Source organism: Melanotaenia boesemani, chromosome 3, assembly GCF_017639745.1.
Source record: "Melanotaenia boesemani isolate fMelBoe1 chromosome 3, fMelBoe1.pri, whole genome shotgun sequence".
In the NCBI taxonomy this organism is placed as follows: domain Eukaryota; kingdom Metazoa; phylum Chordata; class Actinopteri; order Atheriniformes; family Melanotaeniidae; genus Melanotaenia; species Melanotaenia boesemani.
In genome coordinates, this window is record NC_055684.1 from 4,317,510 (window position 1) to 4,341,001 (window position 23,492).

At 40.0% G+C, this 23,492-nt stretch overlaps 1 protein-coding gene across 1 annotated transcript in view; it reads right to left on the reverse strand.

The window, feature by feature from the left end:
* LOC121636383 (band 4.1-like protein 1) overlaps window positions 1–23,492 on the reverse strand; it is a 125,354-nt gene that overhangs the window by 16,323 nt on the left and 85,539 nt on the right. Inside the window, exons 5-18 of the mRNA XM_041979864.1 lie at window positions 21,205–21,247; window positions 20,994–21,069; window positions 20,418–20,636; window positions 20,047–20,134; window positions 19,798–19,950; window positions 15,388–15,485; window positions 13,760–13,935; window positions 11,485–11,663; window positions 11,444–11,452; window positions 10,988–11,023; window positions 8,156–8,200; window positions 6,440–6,589; window positions 4,497–4,583; window positions 2,861–4,264 (exon numbers count right to left, since the gene is read on the reverse strand). Of these exons, the coding sequence (XP_041835798.1) occupies window positions 2,861–4,264; window positions 4,497–4,583; window positions 6,440–6,589; window positions 8,156–8,200; window positions 10,988–11,023; window positions 11,444–11,452; window positions 11,485–11,663; window positions 13,760–13,935; window positions 15,388–15,485; window positions 19,798–19,950; window positions 20,047–20,134; window positions 20,418–20,636; window positions 20,994–21,069; window positions 21,205–21,247 (2,763 nt within the window). The remainder of the gene's footprint in view (window positions 1–2,860; window positions 4,265–4,496; window positions 4,584–6,439; window positions 6,590–8,155; window positions 8,201–10,987; window positions 11,024–11,443; window positions 11,453–11,484; window positions 11,664–13,759; window positions 13,936–15,387; window positions 15,486–19,797; window positions 19,951–20,046; window positions 20,135–20,417; window positions 20,637–20,993; window positions 21,070–21,204; window positions 21,248–23,492) is intronic.

Genomic DNA, 23,492 nt, shown 5'->3' on the forward strand with positions numbered 1-23,492 from the left:
TGCAACCACCATGACCTTTCAGCGAAATGACAGAATCGGTCATTTCTCAGGCTTCAAAATACATTTTTGAGTGAAGGTGCACTGGTGCAAATGTCAAAAACCATTACTTGCACCAAAAATAATTTGGGTGCATAACCCAAATTTGTAAAATATTTACCTTAAATTTAATCGTACAAAATCTTACAAAAACTAAAAGATCACAGAAAAAAGTGATAAGTCCATTTGGGCTTTTAATAAAAGAATCTACAGCATTTTACAATAAAGATTTTTTTTACTTTTTAAATGTTTTTGTTTCCAGCAGAGCCAGCTCAAGGCTAAACTGAACTAAGCTGCCACCAGGGGGCCCCCAAGTGCACTTGAAATGTCTAATTTTAATGTCCTATTGTAACTTGATAAAAAATAAATAAAAAAACTGTGAGGTTCACTATTGTAAGAAGTCAAGGACAAACAGCTCCAGTTTTAAGCTGTTTTGTAGTGGAAGATTGCATGTTTAGCCCAAATAAAGCTGGTTAACTTGTTTATTCTAAAGGTCTGCTGATGTTTTCTGTTACTTTGCTTTCATGTCAGTGTAGAAACGACTCCAACAACACCAGAGTGTTATTGGAGTTATTGGAGTTGCTAGACTCGTTTCTGGTTGCTTTTTTAAAACAGAGTCACCAAAGGGGTCAGAAAACGTGCTAAATATGGCACCAAAGCAGCAACACTGAGCTCTGACAAGTGCATCAATGTAATCGGACCACGAGGAAATTTTGCACTGACAAATGTTCCACATTGTTTGGAACACAAACTGTCAATAAATGCATACTTTTTTTTAACCCATTAATATTTTGTAATTAATAAATCGTAATTACTGTATTAAATACCCACCCCTAATTTTATATGTTGTAAAATTATATTGTACACAGGCTAGTACACTGCCAGCCATTTGGATGCCCTAAAAATTTCCTTGTAGTTAAATATTAATAATCTACAATAATGTTTTTTTTTCTTTTAGCAAATATAGATTTGCTTTATGTGTTCACATAGATGAGTTGTAACAGTGTGACACGTTCCATGTAACTGTCATGCTGAGTGTTAACCATTCAGCAGTTCAGCTGAGATAAAAATATTCTAGTACTATAGTTTTGACATTTACAGAACGTCAACATGCTAGAAGTTCAGAGATCACAAAACCTGTGAATCAGTGCTGTGAACTATGACACATCTAACTTAAGATCTGTGACTGGCAGGCTGTTTGGGGGAAGTTCTCTTCATGTTTTTATTTGTGTATGTGAAAGAAGATAGAGAGAGTCATTATGGGGTTGATATCAGAGCTGTTTTTGTGGAGATGAAGTAGTTTGAGGTCCATCTCTCTCTGGTTCTGTGGCGTCAGGTTCAGTAACAGACTATTTTCATTTTTTAGCCTGACTACAGCAAATAAGTGAAGCAGCTTCACCAATTCCAGAGAAAGAACACACTACAACATTTTAAAAGTTTTAATATGTCATGTGGTTCTATGTTTATCAGCCTGATGTTTTTATGTGCTGTGCATGGTTTGTGGTGTGCATGGTGGGATTAGTGGCTCTGATTGTACAAAACCTACATACAATCATTTATGACCCTAGTCTGGCTCCACAGAAACTACATCCGCTCTAGAAAACAATGTAAACCATCAGAGCCCTGTAACCAGTCAACCAGTATTGTCATTTCTTGACAAGATCAGGTTGGTTGCAACACTGTGTACCTTAAATTTCGAGAGAACTACTGGCAAAAAATAAATAAATAAAAGTTATTTACTGTTCAATGACGGATGTCTGGATGTATTTCTAAATCTGTCATAAGGACTGTGTCCATATGTTTGGAGGAGAACCTAGTATTTTCCCACACTACCCGAGTTCAGTCAGATCTCAATATGATTGTCACACGCACCAAGAGTAACGCAACACCTCTTCTCATGCCTGTTTAATCCAGTATGCAAGAGCTCGACTCAGATGAAAAGGTGGGAAATGATGAAAGCTGTCATGTCTTTTCACTTCAAATTCCTTTCATTCCAGAGCCAAAAGCATGCAAGCTCCCAATGATACCAGCAGTGAAATGAAAGCAGCAAATCTGACTGTCAGGCACTGAGCTGTGGTGTCTGGCTGCTTGCTGCCTGGTGGGGTTTCACAGTCAGAGGAGTCGATGAGCTTGTTACTGTTTGGCTTTTTATCCAGGTGAGGTTAAAGGAAACAACTGACCTGATTTGCAGTCTGATTTATTTTCACGTAAACAATCAGGACACTTAGTAAATTCAGCTTTACCTTTTTGGAAATGTTGGAAGAAGTTTTTCATCAATTCTGCTCCATTTCTATTAATTTATGTCATATTTCTTAGTAATGGATGATTTTGCCTATTTTCTCAAATGAGGGATTTTATTTGTAATATTCATATTTCTTCAATTGAATTCTTGCAATTATTATTTAGATGTTCAAACGGCATCAGATCACTCATGATGTGGGAGTGTTTAGCTCACTCTGACTAGGTGAGCTGGAGGGAAATATAAGCTTTCAAGTTTGAAAAGACAAACAAGCCAAAAAACACAACTCAATACTGACTTCTTTTTTTAAGCTTCCACAGCCGGAGCTACGCTGTACAGATTTGTGAGGCAGTGTGGAACATGGTGATGGAAATGGAAGGAGATAAACTAGCGTTGCCACGTGGGAAAAATTGAACACGTTTTGGCAGATTTGGCAGAAGTACCACTCCGCCTGCTCCTCAAAAAGCCACGGACAAGTAAACTAGATGAGTGCATTAAAAAAGAAAAAAAATAGATATGTGCTAGTCTGTCTGAATCTCATGCTTTATTTCCAATGAGTGAATAGCAGATGCCAAGCAGAGTTACCGAGTGTCTCTTCTTGGCTGCGTCCAGGCTCGGCTCCCTGCCGGCATTTCGGCTGTTGCGCAGTATTAGTCCAGACTCCCTGGCCTTTTGTGTTTTCACCGGCGGAGCTGGAGGAGCCATTTTTGGAAGCGCCAAAATCTTTGATCCAAAATGTTGATTCTCTGTAGAGCTTCTACCAGACTGAAAGCTATTATCTGGGGGTTCAGTTTTTGCGAGACCCTCTACATCTGCTGGGCATGCTGGATGGAAGGTGGGAGCATCGGTCCAGTTGAGGTCTGAGGATCCCTCTGGAGAGCCGACTGACCAGCGGTATTCCCTTCGGATGACACGTGTGGGCTCTTCCTGCCCCGTCTGTTCCTTTTCATCCTTACATGTGACGCTCTTTGACCGCTCTGGCTTGAGAGGAACGATCCTGGTGATTTCCGACTGGTAGCTGCTGCCTGACAGTCGGTGGAGCGATGTCCTCTGGCCTCTGTCGTTCAAGAAACCCTCAACATCCTCCCCACCAGAGCTACTAATCTTTCTCTCATGTGTCCTGACTTGTCGAAGTTTTACCTCTGCTAGCTCTTTGTTGTCAATGAGGCCCTTCCCTCGCACCTTCATTACACACTCTCCTCTAACACTGGATGAGGAACTATCATGTTCTATCTTCCCAGGTCCGTTCAATGAGACTAAATCGATGTCTGCCATCCCAGCCTGGCTTCCCTTTTTCTTTACCTGCTCTGTTCCTTGACTGGTGATCTCCCTAACTTCTCCTACTGATAAATCCTCTTGTTTGCTGTCTTTAGAGTTTCTGAAAAACTCATTCTTTTCTAATCCCTGATCATCTGTCATCGTTACCACTGGGGATGAATCACAAAGATTTCCTCGTTTGGATGTTTTCTCTGAACTGTTGTCTGAGTCTGAGCCTTCATATTCCTCTTCAGAGGAATCGCCTCCATCTTTCCTATTGATTTGTTCTGCAGGAACTCCCAGGTTTAAGCTTCGGGGTCTCCTCTTCTTCCTTGTTTTAGAAACCACCCGTTCTTTTATCTGGTGTGAGCCTGGGACCACGTCTCTGTTGGCTTCAGGGTCTGCGTCTTGAGACAGTTTACGTTGAGCTTTGTCTTGAAACAAGTTCAAGTTCTCAGATAGCTGATTCACAGAAGACAAAGTCTCAGAGCATACATCTGCCTCTCTGGGGGGGTAAGTTGAGGGAAATCCCTCAATATGGCTTTTCATTTCTTTCCTCTCATAGCCTGTTACCTCTTTATTTATCAACTTGGTAATGTCTATCTCTTTTTCCAGCTCCTTTTTCTCCCACGAGGAATCCGATGTAAGAAATGTGTTCTCTTCTTCTGCCTTCCAGTCATGGTCTTGTTGATAAGGTTGCTGTTTTTCAATCAATACCCACTCCTCAGAGCCCTACATGTTGGTATAGATTAAACACAGTTAGACATGCCAAGCACACCTGTGTGAAATAATTAAATCTACACCATTATTTCCATCCCAGAAAAAGGTGCAAAATGTACAGCTGGTGCATGCTGAAGTTGTAGTAAACGTAGCAAGTAAGTGTTAATGAGACGTGTATTGCACCAAAACCACAATGTGATCAAGTCAATCTGTCATGAGAAAGGAATAGTGGAAGAAGAGCAACCTCGGGTGAAGTCACCACAGTCTTCTGGACGAAACCTTCAACAGACAGGCTGTTGACAGGGTCCTTTCCCACTGCTCGGCCCACCAACTGGCCAGCACGCAGCAGAGGAGAGCGTTTAAAAGAGAAGAAGAACAGCTGTTAGAGCTCAGACCCAAAATGAGAGAGGGAATTAGAGACAAACAGTTTCATGCAAAAGGGAGAAAAGAGAAGAATCGCTGCAAACGTGACTTGTGACTTAATGACCTTCAAATTAAAAACAGGGTCTTGTGTACCTAACAGACTCCAGAATCAAATCAGCTGGCATTAGCAAAGCTTTTTTTCTGTAACTACATCAAAGAGCTGACTTTGTTTGAATCTCTTTGAAAGAGTCATGAGGCGGCGAGGCTTTCCCAGCTTTTTGACTGTCAGTCACACAGAATAACACCCCCCCTCCTTCCCTGGAATGAGGCGCATGCAAGGCAGATTACATTTTCGACTGCAGACAACGTTTTACATTCTACAGACTTAATCTGATTGTGCTAGACAGCCATTTATACGTTGCTTGTGGGCATCTGAGGCAGCGGCGAAGACCAGTCTCATCTTCTGATCATTAATTTTCAGTCTAATCTCATCAAGATGCTTCTTTCAGTGCTGCTTGTCTGTCATCCTCAATTTTCTCTCAGTTATTAGAAGAATTATACCTGGAGCTTTTTGAAAACACAAAACACACTTCATTTATACGTCTAGGATGCAGATTTTCCAGTTTAACCCCATTTGCACAGTAGATAATTGTTTGAAATGCCTTAGGAGAAAATCATAACCACTTTCATCTTGTACATCTGCCCTGTTAACTTCTTCTGTATGGCATATCCTCAAGCTCAGAACTGCATACACTCACTGGCCATTTAATTAGGTACACCTTGCTTGTACCAGGTTGGACCTAATTTCACCTTATGAATTGCCTCAGTTGTTGGTACCATAGATGTAACAAGGTGGTGGAAACCTTCCTCAGAGGTTTTCTCCACATTGCCATGACAGCATCACACAGTTGCTGCAGGTTTGTCGGCTGCATCCATGATGAGAATCTCCCGTTCCACCACATCCTAAAGTTGCTCTACTGGACTGAGATCTGGTGGCTGTGGAGGCCGTTGGAGTCCAGTGAACTCATCGTCATGTTCTAGAAAGCAGGTGGAGATGATCTGAGCTTTGTGACATGGTGCATTATCCTGCTGGAAGTAGCATCAGAAGATGCTCCACTGTGGTCATAAAGGGATGGACATGGTCAGCAACAATACTCAGGTAGGCTGTGCTGGTTAAACCAGGCCACGTTGGTACTAAGGGGCCCAAAGTGGGCCAAGAAAATATCTCCTCCACCATTACACCAGCAGCAGCCTGAAGCGTTGATCCAAAGCAGGATGGATCCATGTTTTCATGATGTTTCCAGCAGATTCTGAGCCTAGCATCTGAATGTGGAGCTGAAATGGAGACTCATCAGACCAGCAACGTTTCTCCATCTTCTATTGTCCAGTGTTGGTGAGTCTGTGTGAATTGTAGCCTCAGTTTCCTGTTCTTAGCTGACAGGAGGCACCCGGTGTGTCTTCTGCTGCTGTAGCCCATCTGCTTCAAGGCTGAACGTGTTGTGTGTTCAGAGATGCTATTCTGAAGACCTTGGTTGGAACCTCATTCTGACTCTCAGTTTGAAGTCAGCAAGTCGTCGTCACCACGTCTACATGACTACAAATGAGTTGCTTACATGTGATTGGCTGATTAAATATTTGTGTAAACAAGCAGGTGCAGCTAATAAAGTGGCTGGTGAGCATAAGTGTCAAAGGTACAAATACAGCCTGTTTTGTCAGTCAGGCAGTACTAAACAACAGTTCAACTCAGTGGTGTCCAGATGTGATGTTAAATGTCGGAGGTAGCTGGGTTTGACATATAATGGCCCCACCCTCACCCCTACTCACAGCCTTCTTCTCTGGTGTTCCAGTTGGGGAAGTCGCTGAGAGACGTTTTTCACGGTTAATCAGCTTGCTGTTGGGCTCCCTCAGGGCTCTCTTCAGCTCGTTGATGCTGGCTTGGTGCTTCAGCAGGACGTCCTTTGACTTATCCAGAAACTGGAGTAGAACATGTGGCAGGAGCAAAACAAAACAGAGAAGGAGAGCATTAGCAGAACGTTAATATGCTAACTCATATGTGCAAGAATGCTGCATACTGGGATATATCCCAACACTTAAGTGAAGATCAAATTATGTGATTTGTTTTACTACTTTATGCTGGTTTCCATGGGAACCAGAGAAGCTCAGAGAAAACCAAACAACTGCAGTTACAGCCAACTTTGTTTTTTAGAAACAGATGAGCGCTACAATCGAAGCATAGCTGCAGAGTTTGATCAATGATGAAATGAATATGAAGCATCGGTTCATTTGTTTGCTAGTTTAAATTAAGCATTTTATTACTTTGGGATTTTTTTCTGGCTCTTGTTTTATTTTTCTTTTATTGAATCAGTGGTGGAAAGGACTCAGCTCGTTCACTAAGAACTGCATTTAATAAATTTCCACAACGGTTTAGACTGAAATGCAGCCAGTTTCCTACTGTAGCTACATTTTCCACCAGCTTTATTATCCTCCGTATGTTTAAAGGCAGGTTCACACAGTCCAAGGTCATTAGAGAACAGCAAAGTGTCTCAGTGTACACCTAAGCAGGTTTTACCAGTTCATCCTCTGTATTATGGCTATTATGGTGGACACAGTCCATTTTCCTTTGTTGTGCAAAAATAAATTCTTAGGTTTATGGTGCGAATGTGTTTTATACAGGTGAGGACCATTCAAAATTACTTTCTTTTTAGAGCCAAAATCATTTGCCTTTGTCTTATAATCCCTTCAGTGAGGTGCAACAGAGAAACACTGCTCAGGAAAACACAAACAATAAAGAGACAATTTCATGCAATGACTCCAAAATAGACCAAGACGGTTCTTTTAGCACAGACTACTGAATCCTCATTTTACAGTAATTACAGACACACATTTTTACAGGGATACATATTTGCATGCACATGTGTATTTAGTCCATCATCACTTCATCAGAATTATGGAATGATCTCTAAATGTCAAAAGCCTGTTTGTTACTTATTCTACAAGTTTAAAACAAGTTTGGAAAACAATTTTTTTTTTTCATTTTAATTTACACAACCATGTTTTAAAAAGCTAAAAACATCAAAGACAATCTTTTTCTGTTTCACCTCGAACATTATGCAGCATGAACTATAGAATATAGTTTTATATGAAATACGGCAAATACTTTTATTCAGTTGTCTGAAGTCCAACTGAAGTGGATTTTGATGCATTGAAGAAGAGCTTTAAATGGAGTCAGTTTATAACAGAAGAATATTCACTTTGCTATGCCAGAACTTCCACGTATTACAGAATCTAAACGCGCTTCACTACTGGATAGAAAATAATTTATTTCTTAGACGGATCTGAGTAAGGTGACTGGTTCATATTTTTTGCATCTACTAGTGAGGGACTGGAAACTTGCATTTTAATGTCTCCATGACAACTCGGAAATCTATTCTTTGACTGAAGGCATGAATGCAGGGAAATTTCAGGTGAAATTCCCTAAAGGTTACAGAAGCTGAGCAGCAGCGGTATGCAATGACAAGAGCCGAAAACAGGAACCTGTACCTCCTGTTTGTGCCGAGGAGTGGTCTCCTGGTCCAACTGAGAGAGCTGAGTTGGGGCAGGAGAGAGAGTCGTGCAGGAGAAGGGTCAGAGGTGAAAGTGCAGAATCAGAGAGTGTAGAAACAATGTGGTAAGTCAGGAAGACAAGAGGCAGGCAGGTGGACTGAAAAGACAGATCAGATCTGCCGACTGAGGCACCATGGCAAGACAACATTTGGAGAAAAAAGAAAACAACACCAAAACTTCCCAGTACACATTTTGTAACTCAGAATGTAAAAAAAAAAAATATATGTATATATATACATATATATATATATATATATATATACATATATATATATATAGGTGGTTCAGTATTGTAATTTCTATTTTCTTTCAAAAGTCACAGTTGCTTCCGGCCCTCACACCCCCACCGTACTGCTATCAGTCAAACGTGAGCTTCAGAATTATTTGCTTCCCCTTTATGAACTTTCCGAAGAGACTTCTTAATCTATTATTTAATTTTACAACAATATCATCCACCAAAATCTGCTTTTAAGCGAATCTAAGGGGAACAGTTCCCAAATCTTCATTCAAATTACATCTACAGGCCTAAAGTATAAAGTTTATTCCAACATTTCAGACGACATGCTGTACTGCACGGCTGAAACTGTGTGATCCATTCTGGAGCTCAAATAAACAAATGTTTTATTTAGATGGAACATCCTACCACTTGTCTAATCACCACCTCCCTATTTTGGTAGATGAATAAAGACATTAAGATGATCGGACAAAGCAGGTTTCTCAAACAAGCAAAGTTCATATAGAGGAAGACGACACTCATGTTCAAACCTGATTGGCTCAGAGCAAAAACTAGAGGAAAAGAAATGAACCCGGAGAGGACTAGGAAAAAAACAAAGGAATGAATTGAGAATAATAAAGGGACAGAAATAAGTGACATTAACCAAAGTGAAATAAAGTAAATAAAAAGAATGAGTTAATATACATAGAATAAATTAATTAACGTATATTTCTCTAGAAACAGTGATGTGTAAAAGTTTTGAACCACCACTTTTACAGTTTGGTTCCATGCAGCCTGATTTTCTTGTGATCTTTTGAAGTGTTATTGAGTCTATTTGAACATCTGTGAAAGTTTTACTTTGGATATTTTCTGCTTTTTTTTTTACTCATTTCCAGTCCAGTCTTTGAACCTGACCATCTTCAGAAGGAAGTAGGCTGTTTGTTACGGTTGTTGCTTAAAGCACTTAACGCCCACTAATGAATAATTCAGCCATAAAAAGGCTCCTAACTCAAGACTAAGAATTAATCTTGTGTCTACACATAACAGACCACTTAGCAAAGAACCATTTCTTTCTAATTGTATCTTTAAGTTCTTTGTTACCAGCAGCTGCAAAGACACCTCATTTGTCCCCATTTCTTCGGAGATAGCATAGCAAATAGTATCTTTGTACTTGTAATGAGATTTCCAAAGAGCTATCTCTTTGGAAATCATATATCTCGGCATGGTCTGCAGCCTGTCTTTACAACATTTAAGGAAACTGGATGAGTGGAGGAGAAAGGAAGTGTCAGGACTAAAAACGTGTCTGCAGCAGGTGAACAGGAGAGTGATGTCCAGCTTGTCCAAAATGCAGCAGCTAGATTTTTACCAGGGATCTCATTACACCAGTTTTAGCCTCCCTTCATTGGTTACCTGTTCATTTCTGCATTCATTTTAAGATTCTGTTTTTCATTTTTTTTAATGTCTTTCATTCATGCCTGCCCTCTAAGGTGTGCAGATCAGTTGCTGTCATCTGTTCCAAAATCTCAAAGGAAGTTTCGAAGGGACCGGGAACTTTGGGACGAACTTCCACTACGTGTCAGAAAAGCTCCTTCTGTTGTTGCTTTTAAATCTTGTCTGAAGACACATTTTCATGCCTTAGCTTTACCACAGAGTAAGAACTTCGGTAAATTTTTATTTTGTACTATAAAATTCTTCTTTTTTTTCTTGTTTTATCAGGTTTTTGTGGTCTTCTAACTTCTGTGTCTTTGTCCTAAACTTCACTCAGTGTCTATTTCTTGTATTTTATCTATTTTGTCTTTATGTATTTAATGTCATCCTCCCCAGAACCTGCACCTAAACATTATTAAAGCAGTGTTGGATCATCTGGAGACAGAACGGAACAGAAATATCAAAAGAAAAGTTTTGGAAAGTCCTTCAAGGAGCCTGGAGAACTATTCTTGAGGACTATTTAAAGATTTTACAACAAAGCTTGTCTAAGAGGGTTCAGACTGTGATGAAAATAAAGCTTGTACAAACTCTTTTTTTAAATGACATACTACATTTGATTTATGTTTTCATCTTTTAATCAGTCATTCACTATTTCCCACTTATCTGATAACATATGAGGACAAGAGTGGTGGCTCATATATTTGCACAGTCCATACAAGCAAATGAAGAAATAAATGTGAAAATAAATTAAACAGCTTCTTCCTCTTTTGACTTTTTCATCCCATCTACATATTTTGGCATTTGTTCCGGACTTTATTTATTTGAAAATAAATAGAGTTTATTCTCTAAGTTGTCATTCTCTAAGTTTAAAACATGGTTCCTGATGTCTGATAAAAAGTCTACTGGGATGTTTAACTGTGTCAGCACAGTCCAAACACATCTTTTCCAGCATCACACGCTTATGTGATGCAGCAAAGCATGGTGTGTGTTATAAGCCACAGTTACAGAGGAAAACCTAGTGGAAGATGGCCTGTAGGGATGAAGGGCAGTTCCACATATATAATCAGAGAAACAAACATGATGGATGGATATAGACAGAATAGAACTGACAAACAGATACCAAATACCTCCTGTTTACTGTCAACTGGTGAGCCGGCCTCCTCCTTATCGCCAGCAAGAGTTAGAGAATAGAGAAAGCAGTTAGCAGCTGAAGGCTTGGGTTGAGTCCTGCTTTTCTTAGCTCAGTAAGAAATGGTTAAATAGTGTAAAGCTGTCAGCAGGATTTATGAGTGGTGCAGTGTAAGCATGTAAGCCTGAGTGAATAAGAGCGAAGGAAGAAGAGAGTTAGTAAAATGCTAAATCCACCAAAGTCATTACAGCGTTAGGCCTCCTACTGAATGAACCTCAGATGGACTGCAAAGCTTGCGCTGCACTTATTTACATCCTCACTCTGCAGTCTCACCATCTCTGCACATCAAAGCCAGAATGGTCTTCAAGTTAACTGAAGCTCTGATCACTAAAATACAGCTGCTTCTAGCACAACGTAGGATCTAATCATGGAACATCACAGGAATCTTTCCTACCATGATCTCTTTCTTCCTGCTCGGGATCACGTTGCCATCGTCGTCTTTCCTCCTGCTCCATTTCCTGGTCCTTGTCTTCCTCGTCCTGCCTCCAGACTGGGCTCCAGCTCAGTCTCCTGCTCATCCACAGAGGGGCTGTGGAGATGTCGCTGTTCACTGATGCTGCGGTGGGACAGGCTGTCGTGGTTCTCACACATGGACGATACCGGCCGTGAGAACTCTGTTGGTCAAAAAGTTGAATTATTATATGCAGTAAAAAGCTGGAGGAATGAAGAAACAACTTAATCTGGTCCTTCCAAAGTTTTAAAGGTCCAGTATGTAAGAATTACTGACATCAAGTGGCAAAGATGGGCACAGAAATTGCCTGAAATCTCAAGCACAACTGTGAATAGATGGTGGCCACCAGTGGCCAAAATTCTTCCAAGCATAAACATGTCTTCATGTTCGAGTGGATCCAGTGGCCTCAGGTGCAGCAATGACTGCACTACAGGTGACTACTTTAACATTGTGTGCATATGCACTGTCTCCTTCTATGGTCCTTTTAAGACATTATTCATCCGAAACGGTGCTCGAGCTCCTATCAGACAAAGCCGGTGCTGCAGTTATAAAGCTCTGTTGTTTCTCACCACACACACACAGATGCTTTCCATTCAGAGACACTGTACTTAAAAGGGTGGCACAAAAATGGCAGCTGTCATGTATGTGGGCCCACGGCAAGTAGATAAAATGGCTCATTCTAAGAGAATAAAAACATAACAGTTATTTTAGTAAAGTTTTTCAATATCAATAGTAGCACAGTTTTTAATTATATATTGCATTTTTCGGTCATTGACCTTGGATTTTGCTGCATACTGCACCTTTTGGTCCACTCTTTTTCACAACATTGCTTCAGTTCATTGAGGTTTGTAGCATTTGTTTCTGCACAGCTCCTGAACGGTCCCACCACAACATTTCAGTCAGGGTGGGGTCTGGACTCTTGCTAGGCCATGTTAATATCTAGGGCTGCTGCTGTGCTGGGGATAATTTTCCTGTTGAATGATCCAATTTCAGCCAAACTTTCGTTGTCAGACAGATAGTCTCACATTTAACTCAAGAATATTTTGCTATTCAGAGGAGTTCACAATCCACTTAATGACTGCAAGGTGTCCAGGTCCTGTGGCTGCAAAACAAGCCCATATTATCAGTCCTCCACCACCGTGCTTGACAGTTGGTATGAGGTCTCTGTGGTGATGTGATTAACTTGGTTTTCTCGAAACGTGGTGCTGTGCATTCTGACCAAACATCTCTTATTTGGTTTGGTTTGTCGAAGGACATTGTTCCAGAAATCTTGTGGTTTATTCAGATGCAAACTTACGCTGTGCTACCATGTTGTTTTTAGAGAGAAAAGACTTGCTTCTGCAACCCCCCTGTTCAGTTTTTTCTAAATGTACTGTCATGAGCTTTAACATTCAACATGCTAACTGAAGCCTGGATAGTCTGAGATGTATCTTTTGGATCATTCTCTAAGAATAACACAGACCACTTTTTATATGAACTAACCAAACATGGAGAAGCTGCATTCAGCTTCTATGCTCCACATGTCTGGAAAGCCTCAGCAGAACAGCAGAAACACTCAGTTTATTTAAATCCAAATTAAAAACCCACCTGTTCTCTGCTGCATTTAATGGTTTTTATTTAAAAAGTCCAAATCTGCACCTGTTTCTATTAAGCTTGAATTGTTCAACTTTGGTTACGTTTTAATAATGTTTTTATCCTTTCCTCCTTGGCATTATGTTAGCTCACACCTGAATGCTGCAGACCAGTAAAATGACTGAACTTCTGCTTCTACACAGATGCTCACACTGATGATTATCAGTTAATCAAGTGCATTTGATCCACAGCATCTGGCTGCTACTTACTCTGTTAATTCTTATGGAAGCTGGAAGAAATTAAATGAAATAAGAAATACGTCCTTTATCCCAGAGGGAAATTTCAGTGGATAAACTTCTGCATCCATTTGACTTTTTTTTAGCTTAGATTTAGTTCAATATATAAAAATGAGCAACATGTTTTTGTTGTTTATTCGATGTTGTATTTACATTATTTTAAGTGCTGGTAAAGATAAATACTTTTTCATTAAACTGTGCATTCCTCTTCTTTCACTTGTGATGCTGAACTCTGTATGCATCTCCTGTCTACATATGACTGCACAGATTAGCAGAAACAGTCCAGCCTCCTTCTCAAATTTCCCAACTATACCTTTCAAAATCAAAATCCAAGTTGTTGCTGGTGATCGGTTCAAAATGACATAATAAACATCTCTATATGGGCTCTCACCTCCATCCAGGCTCCTGGACAGCAGAAACCTCTTGCTGATGGAACGCTCAAAGTGAGGAGCTGGGCGGTCTATGAGGGCACTGGCTTGCCTGGTTTGAGCCTGCGTCCTTCCACTGTATCGAAACTTTGAACCCATCACCAGGAAGCCCTTAGGAGGAGGCTCTGGAGACACCAATCTGTAGAAAGAAAATCTGTCATTAGCAAATGCTCACTGCACTCAAGCAGAGCCGGGAAAGAATTACATTTTTATTGTGTTATTAAGTTTAAAGCTAAACTTTCCATTTCCAGTGCAGAGTCCTGGAATAAATGTTGGCCCTTTGATGTTTGTGTGAATTAATGATACGTGCAAAGTGTTCTTTCTTTTCTTTCTTTTAATGCATTCCTTGGGGTCTGTATGGCTTCTTTAGTGGAAACAGGCAACTTGAAGACACCTTTACAGAGTTTTCAGCATGCTAAGAAATACCAACTAATTTGAACAAATGTAAACAGTTTCATGAATACATCTCAACTAGAATTATTCTACCTGTTACACAAACTGAACATTTTTAAATCCAAGTTGAGAGATTAAACAATCTTTACATCTAAACAAGTTCTCTTGCAAATAAATGTAAAAAAGATCTAATTTTTTTCCATCCATTTTCTGGACCACTTAGTCCAACTCAGGAGCCTATCCCGGCAATTAGCAGGCAAGAGGCAGGGCACTCCCAGGACAGGTCAGACCATCACAGAGGAAACTTGATGAAAAGAGGGCACTACAGAAAAAGTTTGGGAACCAGTGAATTAACCTAACATGCATGTCTGTGGACGGTGGGAGGAAGCTGGAGTATCTAGTGAGAACCCATACATACACCGAGCCAAGGCTCGAACCAGTGACCTTCTTGATGGGAGGCTGCGGTGCTAACTACACACCACCATGCAGCCTAAAAGAAAAAAAAACTAACTTAATGTTTATTTACAGTAGAAAAGAATGATTTACTGGTGTTGACTGCCAGCTCAGCCACATCACCACACAGTGTTTTTCCTGCTCTGCAGCACTTTACCAGGCCTGTCTTCTAGTCATCTTTGTGGAGTTTTTGGATTATACAGTTTTTAATTCAACTCAGTCAAGTTGAAATCAAGTAATTGAAGAATGCAGTTGGATTTGTGCATTGGATTGGAAGCGAGTATAGAAAATGGATAGATGGACGGTTTGCTAATGGTTTGTGTACTGCTGGGAACCCTCTCCATTTGTTCTTGTAGCGTCTTCTCTTAACAGCTTGGATAATGATATGACGATATGCCTCTAAATTACTTCATCATCTATATCTTATGTTTTCAAAATCAGCTAAATAAGAATGAATGCATAAATAAAAGCAAATAGGAAGAATAACAATATGAGAATATAAAAATTAATTAAATTATATTAAATAAAGTACTGTCCAGATTTTTCTGACACTGAATTTAGAAGCCTTTTTTAATCTGTTTTTACCTTCTGCACTTCTCTGTAACTCAGTATTCACCAAGATTTCACCAGCCGCTGCTGTCATGAGTGTTGGTGCATCTAACGAAGCTACTTACATGAAGCTGTTTGTTTTGCTTTGGTAAGCACTGAATCAGAGAGCTCCTAACCAAGAGAGGTTGATTCTTACCGGAAGAAAGTGTGATGCTCAATGCAGACCTTCCACAGCCTCTTGGCAGCCCTGTGGTTGGGAAGCTTGAACCCAATCGTACTTTCAAACTGTTCGTACTGAAATGGAAGAAGGAACATAAACACATGAAGAGAACGTGAGGGCTGGATGCAGGATCAGCATCAGTTGTATTTATTCACTGAAGCTCACTGAAGCTCAGCTCTCTACCACGTCGTCCTTTAAGGGTCGCAGGGAAGCTGGAGCCTATCCCAGCATTTAGCAGGTGAGAAGCACCTGGACAGGTCACCAGTCCATCACAGGGCCAACACAGAGACCAACAACCACTCATGCTCACTCCTAGGGAGAATTTAGAGTGACCAATTAACTTAACATCATGTCTTTGGACGGTGGGAGGAAGCTGGAGTACTCGGAGAGAGCTCACACACACGGGGAGAACATGCAAACTCCGCAGAGAAAGACCACCTCCCCCCAGTTCGAACCTCCCCCCAGCTGAGACTCGAACCAGCGAGGCTAACCACTACACCACCGTGCAGCCAACTAAAAAGAATCCATAAACTGTTACCTTATACCTACATGAAAAAGGAAAAACAATCAATACCAAATGAGTTTACTTATTGCTTACTTATATATTGCTTTATGTAAGCACATACATTTATAAACTAAAAGCACTCAGAGTGCAGACCTCTGCCAAGCCATAGGCTCACTGAGAAAAACCCCAACAAGCCCAACAGCCCACCCAGTACCCCTCATATTTCTAACCATCTGGCTTACCGGATCCAGAATATCAACATGATCTGGGTCAAACAATGTTGGATTATAATATCTACCATGTCATCTTGTAATTTTTTACAGTGATTCTAGGCATTATCTGATGAGTTAAAATCCTTAAAAAAAACACCTGGATCCAGACTGGATCCGGATCACCCCCAAAATTTAATCACTTGTTCTTTATTCCTTTATTCCTGAAAATTTTATCAAAATCCATCCAGAACTTCTTGAGTTATGTTGCTAACAGACAGACAGACAACCCAACACAGCATAACAAAAGGCTTATAAAATGAACAGAAGCAGAAGAATGAATGCAGAATAAGCTTTGGCTATGCTCCAACAAATGAATGAGGAAGACTCAGAAGGGGGAGAAATGATCCGCTCCTCTTACAACAACAGGAAGAAGTTAGGAGTAGATTCATCATCTCGAGCTGCATCTAGAAGACGGCCTGTTGTGGTGTTTAATAATGTTTTGGACATCGCTGCATTGAATGTGTGGGTCGTCTATGATAGCTGTATAGATCCCAGAATGACCTGGCATGCGCTTTTCATTGAGCGATACAATGAATTAATATCAGCTGACATCCAGCACTGTTTCATTACTTTAGCATTATATGTGGCTTTTCACCTCCCCCAAAGCGAAGGTTATGTGTTTAGCATCTGTCTGTTAGCAACATAACAAAAAAATGGATGAACTGAAATTTTCAGGAAATCTCAAAAATGGAATAAAGAACAAGTTATTACATTTTGAGGGTGATCTGGATCCCTGCCTGGACCCAGGAATTTCTGTTTAACACTAGAACCGCCAACATTCAGGTACCCCCTAGAACCACCAGATGGGGTCACTTCCCCTTTTGGATCTTTTTTATAATTTGTAAGTAGACAAAACTTTAATGAATAAATTCATTGGCATGTGGGATTACTTTAGGCTTGTATTTCAAATAGAAAATGTCTAAGAACCTTCACTTATCAACTAACATAACAAATTAAATAATTTTTTAAATTTTATATTTTTTATCAATTATTTGAGGGGGGAAAAAAAAGCATCATAAAATGCTAAAGTAATGAAACAGAGTGCTGGATGTCAGCTGATATTAATTTTTTGTATCACATGTCGACAGTTCACTAAAGAACGTACGCCGGGTCATTCTGGTACCGCTCTGCATTCAGTGCAGCCAGGCACGGACTGGCCATCTGGCATACGTGACGTGGCTGATGTGTTTTTTGGCCCACACAACTTATTTATTGGTCTGACTGGTCCATAAAAGTCAGTAGATTGGCGGCCCAGCCCACTGAAATGTTTAAACACCACCCCCTCTCCTAGAGGTCCCTGTCTTTGAGTAATTCAATCATCCAGTCATCACAGAACTTTGTTCCCTGACCAGCGGCCCGTGAGACACGTTAACGTGTAGCCCATTGGTTTTACTTACTGACACCAAGCTGGACCAACCAGCTACTTTAAACCCCGTTTGGCTGTGGGCCAGTGGGTGTAGTTACATGTCCCAAGGAGGGTAAACAGAGAGGAGGCACATAGAAACAGATCCTCCACAGCAGGACCTTCATCAGCTGCAGTGGGTGATGATGATAGGGCTGGGCAATATTTCGCAATTTTCAAATATACCGAGATTTTGTCACACGCAATGAAAAATCAGGAAATATCGTTTATATCGAGATAGCTTGTTTAATTTTTTTATATGTTAGTTGACAAGTGAAATACAAGCCCCAACTAATCCCACATGCTTATTAATTATTTATTTATTTAAGCTGTGTTTACTTCTAAATGATAAAAAAGATTCAAAGGAAAAAATGTTGCCTCTGTCAACGGCATCTTTATCATGTTTTTAATGCTGCGCTGGCAGAGTGTCAAAATCTCTGCCGGTTCTAGGGATATTGGAATGTTTGCGGTTCTAGTGTTCACAAAAAATTCCTGGATCCAGACAGTGATCCAGATCACCCCCAAAATCTAATCGTTTGTTCCTCATTTCATTTTGGAAACATCCTGAAATTAAAATCTACCCTTCACTTTTTGAGTTACGTTGCTAACAGACAGACAGACGTATGCCACTAAAAACATAACCTCTGCCTGAGCAAAGGTAAAAAATAGCCCTGCCAACTGTACAGAAAGGTGCAGGTGACAGCTAGGACCAATCCACTTTTATTACACTGGAAGCCATGGGCTGAAAAAATACTCCATGGCTCCATATTTATGTTCTTTATTCCTCTTTTGTAGCTGTGACTGCAGCTGCAGCAGCTCAATTGAAGGGGTTCTTTATTTGGCTCGATCACAGGCTCACTGTGCAGCTCTGTCACTTGACTTGGTCTCACCCAGACAGCCTGATATACTGAGGCTCAGTATGGAGGATAAGCTACAGTGCACCACAGCACAACAAGGAGGGCCAAAATATAAACCCCTGACCATGCACGGGAGCAAGCCTTAATGTGTTAGGCTGCAAGTTTGTGGGGTCATTTTCAAGATGACTGACCACACATTCAACTCTGCTGTCTGCATTAGTAACAGAAAAAAAGTAAATTTGTGGTGTTTTCGTCTACACAGCAGACTGATTTGGACATTATGGTTAAAGATCCAGTTCGGTACGCTGGGTCTCCATTCACTACTCAAGCATTTCTGAAGACATATTATGAACAACAGCAAAAGAGAAAATTGTCTCAGGGTTTTGGTGTATAAATTAGGTTGCATGTGTTGCCAGCGGGTGGGAGTATGGCTGGTAGTAATTCTGTAGAAAAAATCAGTTTCCCAAATGGAAACAAACTTAACAGAGAAAAACAACAACAGCTGTGGTGGACATCCGCTCAGAGAAAATGGAGAGAGCCTTTCTACAATAATTACTGTCACATTTCTAAGAAAATCTATGATAATATATCTAGGAAAATGTTTATTTGACATGTAGAAACAGCCAAAAAGCTATTTCAAACAAGGACATAAATGTCTTTGTACATGAAGGGAGGGTTTTGCCATTTTTTCCCCCTTTGATTCACCTTCAACTTGGTAACTGTGGAATCCAGAAGTACTCAACTGGACATTAAACCAAGGAAATCATAAACTAGTCCTAATAAGATAATAAGAAAAGATTTTGTCAACATTCAATTTTAACCTTTTTTTAAAATAGAGCATCAGTGTTTATTTCATGTTTATAAGCTAATATGTGGAAGTAGCCATTGAAACGTTAGCTTAGTAAAGCTTTAAAACAGTAACAGCTAGCCTAATCTTACTTATTAACTACATCGCTACAAGCTGTGGTTTTATTGAAGTATTTTTGATCTAGCAAAACAACCATAAGATCAAGATAAAACCACTTTTTCTCAGTTTTATTTAAATTTTTTTAAGCTAAGCTAGCTTGCAGCTAGTTGTAGCTTCATCTACTGTACAGACATGAAACAAGCTAATGTTATCATTAAATCCCCATCAAGTAAAAGACGACGTTTTCCAACATCCAGAACCATTCATGGAGCTATTGCTCTATGTTAATTTGAAAATACAAATATATCAAATTAAAGCTGTATAGGTCCAGGTAGCATTTTTCAAGTGTCACACACCAGCTACATTTTTTTGTCTACAATTTATATTAAAAAAATTAAAATAAAAAAAATAAAAAATAAAACGCCTTTGACAACATTGCATACCTCGCCAGGTCTTATTTTGATGTAGAAGTTGCTCCTTTTATATGAAATTTTCAGTATCTTTGGCCAAGCAAAGCGGTTGATCCTCAGTCTGTCACGATAAATCAGCAGACCGTTGGCGCAGACGCCAAGCATTATTTCAATCCCTTCAGAATCCTGCAGAAGACACAGGAAGAATTTACTCATGCACAATGCTGTATGCATGCTTGAAACAGTCTTATGAAAATTTAATTAGTTTTGGTAACATCCAACCTTAGCATGGTGGAGGTCAACCCCATACATGGACAGTTTCTTTGCATTCTCCAAAAAGTTTATTTCCGCCTCTGCTGGAGTCATCCCCCTATGTGCAGAATAACATCTGTTAATGTACCAACATCAATAAGTCTTCTTTAACGGCAAACCTAGATTCCTGCTCATTGCATATAGACTAATCTTATGGAATATGCCTAATATATTAATTTCTGAATTTGTCCAGTAAATCCGAGCCAGCCATCTAACCATAAAGTAGCTGCTGTTTGCATGATGGATGTTTGTGTTTACGAACAAAGAGAAAATCCATTAGCAGATCCATCCCTAGAAATTTGTGTATGAAAGTCTTATTAAAACAACTGTGAGTTCAGTACTTGTAGTTTCGATGGAGCTCCATCACCCTCTCCTCCAATTCACGAGTCTGATTGGGAGCAAAGCGGAAATCGCTGACGTAATCAGAGCCATGCTCTTCCTGGTCATAGTCTCCCAGTTCGGCCTGAATGGTGTAGGAGCCCAGGAGGGCGTGAGTGACAAATGAGCAAGGCAGCCGACCTGACAGCATATCATCTCTCAGCTGCAGACACAGGTAGTATCTGTCAGATGAAACGAAAAGGGAAAAAGGAGGGAGTGTTGAAAGTCAAACAACGTTGAGCCATGCAAGCTCCAACAAGTATTCAGCATGGTTAATCCATGGCAGTTAGCTGCATTCCAGGGATAATCCTGGAAAAGGAGAGAAAGATTTGGCCTGCTTTGACACCGGGGCAAATATGCTAAGGGAATTGTTACAATACCTCTATGTAAACACATCACTGAGAAATTTAAAAAAGGGGGGACTCATCTGCAGAGCTGACATGTGTCAGCAATTTCTCTGATTAATTCCAAAGTTCATGTGACAGCACAACTATAGAAGGTACAACTGCTAATATTGCAGAGGTGTGTGTTTGTGCTACCTGGTAATATCCTCTGTGAGCTGGGAGGGATCGGGAGGATAGAACTTGACAGCGAAGGCAAATTGCCACGGCGAGTCTGAGGAGACATTCAAACATGAACTAGAGTTTAAAACACTGTATGACAATAATAATAATAAAAAAATTTAACTAGTTAACACAAAACTTGGAGCTGTAAATTCATCTACTGCAGCCATTTGGAAAAGACACTCACTGCGCATCTGCTTCTTGATCTCTTTGGAGGGATCCAACCAGTTCTGAAAGACAGAAGGCAGCATTCACACAGGGCGGATTGGAAACAGGACTAATACACACCCTGGTGTCTCATTTTGTTCTAATTGCCGTCAGTGTTCCTAATGAAAGCCCCTCCATATGGTAAATGAAGAAACTGAGCCCTCCCCTGCAGAGGCATTCAGATACTGCAGACAGCAGATTTGACTCAAGCACGTTTTCTTCTCTGTGCTGAAAGCCAGTTACCTATCCCATCTCATAACATCTGATTGTGCAGTGAACTGCTTCACTAATCGAGGCGCCGCTTCAAATTTGGTTGCTGGAGCGTTTCATGGCTGGTGTGGTTTGTGTGGACTCACTTGCAGCAGCAGCTTGTAAATCATGCTGTTCAGAGGCACAGCAGTGTGCAGATGGAAGGGGAGAGAGAACAGAAATTACCCACAGGAATTCTTACTATACTAAAATTGCTTCTAAGAGTTTGTGACAGTAAACAGTTCTGTTGCAGAAGAGGTTTGCGATCTTTCCAAAAGTCAAGTTTGTAAACTTTGTGTCCAATTTCGTTACAGTCGGTTTAAAGGGTTGTAAGAAAAGTGTATCAGTCATGTTAACTCAGTGTGAACATTTTCAGTTGCTTATTTATTCCTATAACTGTTTTAAAATCTATATTGTCACAGTTGTTAAATCTGTTCCAATATGAAGTGACCAATAGTAACTTCTTTGCAATACCTTTGTCAGCTAGAGAAAAATCGAATTATCGTTTGAAGTAACCAACAAGTACAGCCAGACATTTGTGCCTTGATTCTAGATAAGTAGTTCTTAATCTTTTTTCAACATGGGACCCCCTGTAGAATGATTTTTCAACCAAGTAGATAAACCATTTAAACCAGGGTGTCAATTTAGATTTTAGTTCAGGGACCACATACAACACAATCTGATGTCAAGTGGGCTGGACCAGTAGCAGCATACCAACTTATGAATAATGATAAGTCCTAATTTCACCCTTTGTTTTTTAGGACAAATAAGTACAAATACTTTATTAAGATGTTTACATTTAATGAAGTATCCTTTTAGAGATCATTAGGAATAATCTACAAAAAATAAAGACAGTTTCAACAATATTTTAACAAAACACTTGATAACTGGTCCCTGGGAGGGAACATTACTCAGACACAGTAACCTTTCAAGATCTAGAAGTTATTTTAGGTGTACATCCCGACCACCTGAACTGAGTCACCTCATCACTCCAGGTTTTCTTTTTAAACTTTTATTAGTTATTAAGTATTATTAGCTATTAACTGAATTTTCTCACTGCTAGTTATAGAGTTCACCTAATTTAAGGACATGTGCTAATAAAGCTCTAGCGGAACATTGTCAATCCTTTCTGGGAAATGATGTAAAACCAGGAATACAATTCAACACTGATGGCTGTACTGTGACTAGAATTTTGTAGGATTTTCACTAAATGACCTGCAAATGACACTCAACCAAGGCCTTCTCACAGAAATGGTCACTTTTACTTTACGCATGTAGTGTTGAATGTATCTGTGAAATAAATATTTATTTTGTACACAATAGATCCATTTAACACAAAAACGGCCAAAATGGTCATTTTGACAGTTGTAAAGTTTGCATATTCAACAGCGTGGCAAATAAAATCATAAAGGTTTGCTGGTCCCTGACTTCTCACTAATCACCAAGAAATGCACTGAAACACAACTCAAAGAGGTTTCTGCAGAGGATCATTTAAGACAATAGTATTTATACTGTAATGCCAATCTACACTATTTACTATGAGGCTTAAACAATTATTTAGAAGTCCCAGCCAGAGCAGATCATACCTGCCGCACGGCTTTGCCTCACGTACATTTTTCCCAGCTTTGCTGCAGCCACTTCTAGACTTCATAGATTAAAACTAAATATCTTCTCTGCTCTCTTTTGCACATGGCCTGATGCACACACAGAAAGCACGTTGCACTCCACTCACTAAGAAACATGGAGCAGAGCAGTGATTTTATATATATATAGATATAGATAGATAGATATAGGTCTGTCCTATCATCTGTTACTATTATTGGTCTTTCCAGTGCAGACATTAGAGCTTGTGCCATTGTCATGTTTGTCAATGAAATGCAGGCATGCTCTGGATCGCCTCTTCCAACAACATGTCTGTCTGTTTGCAGTCAGAGAGCTGGACAACACCTGTCTACGCCGATAGAGAGCATTGATAAGGCGCACGAGTCTGGAAAATTTAGAACCCGTTCCTGTGTGGAA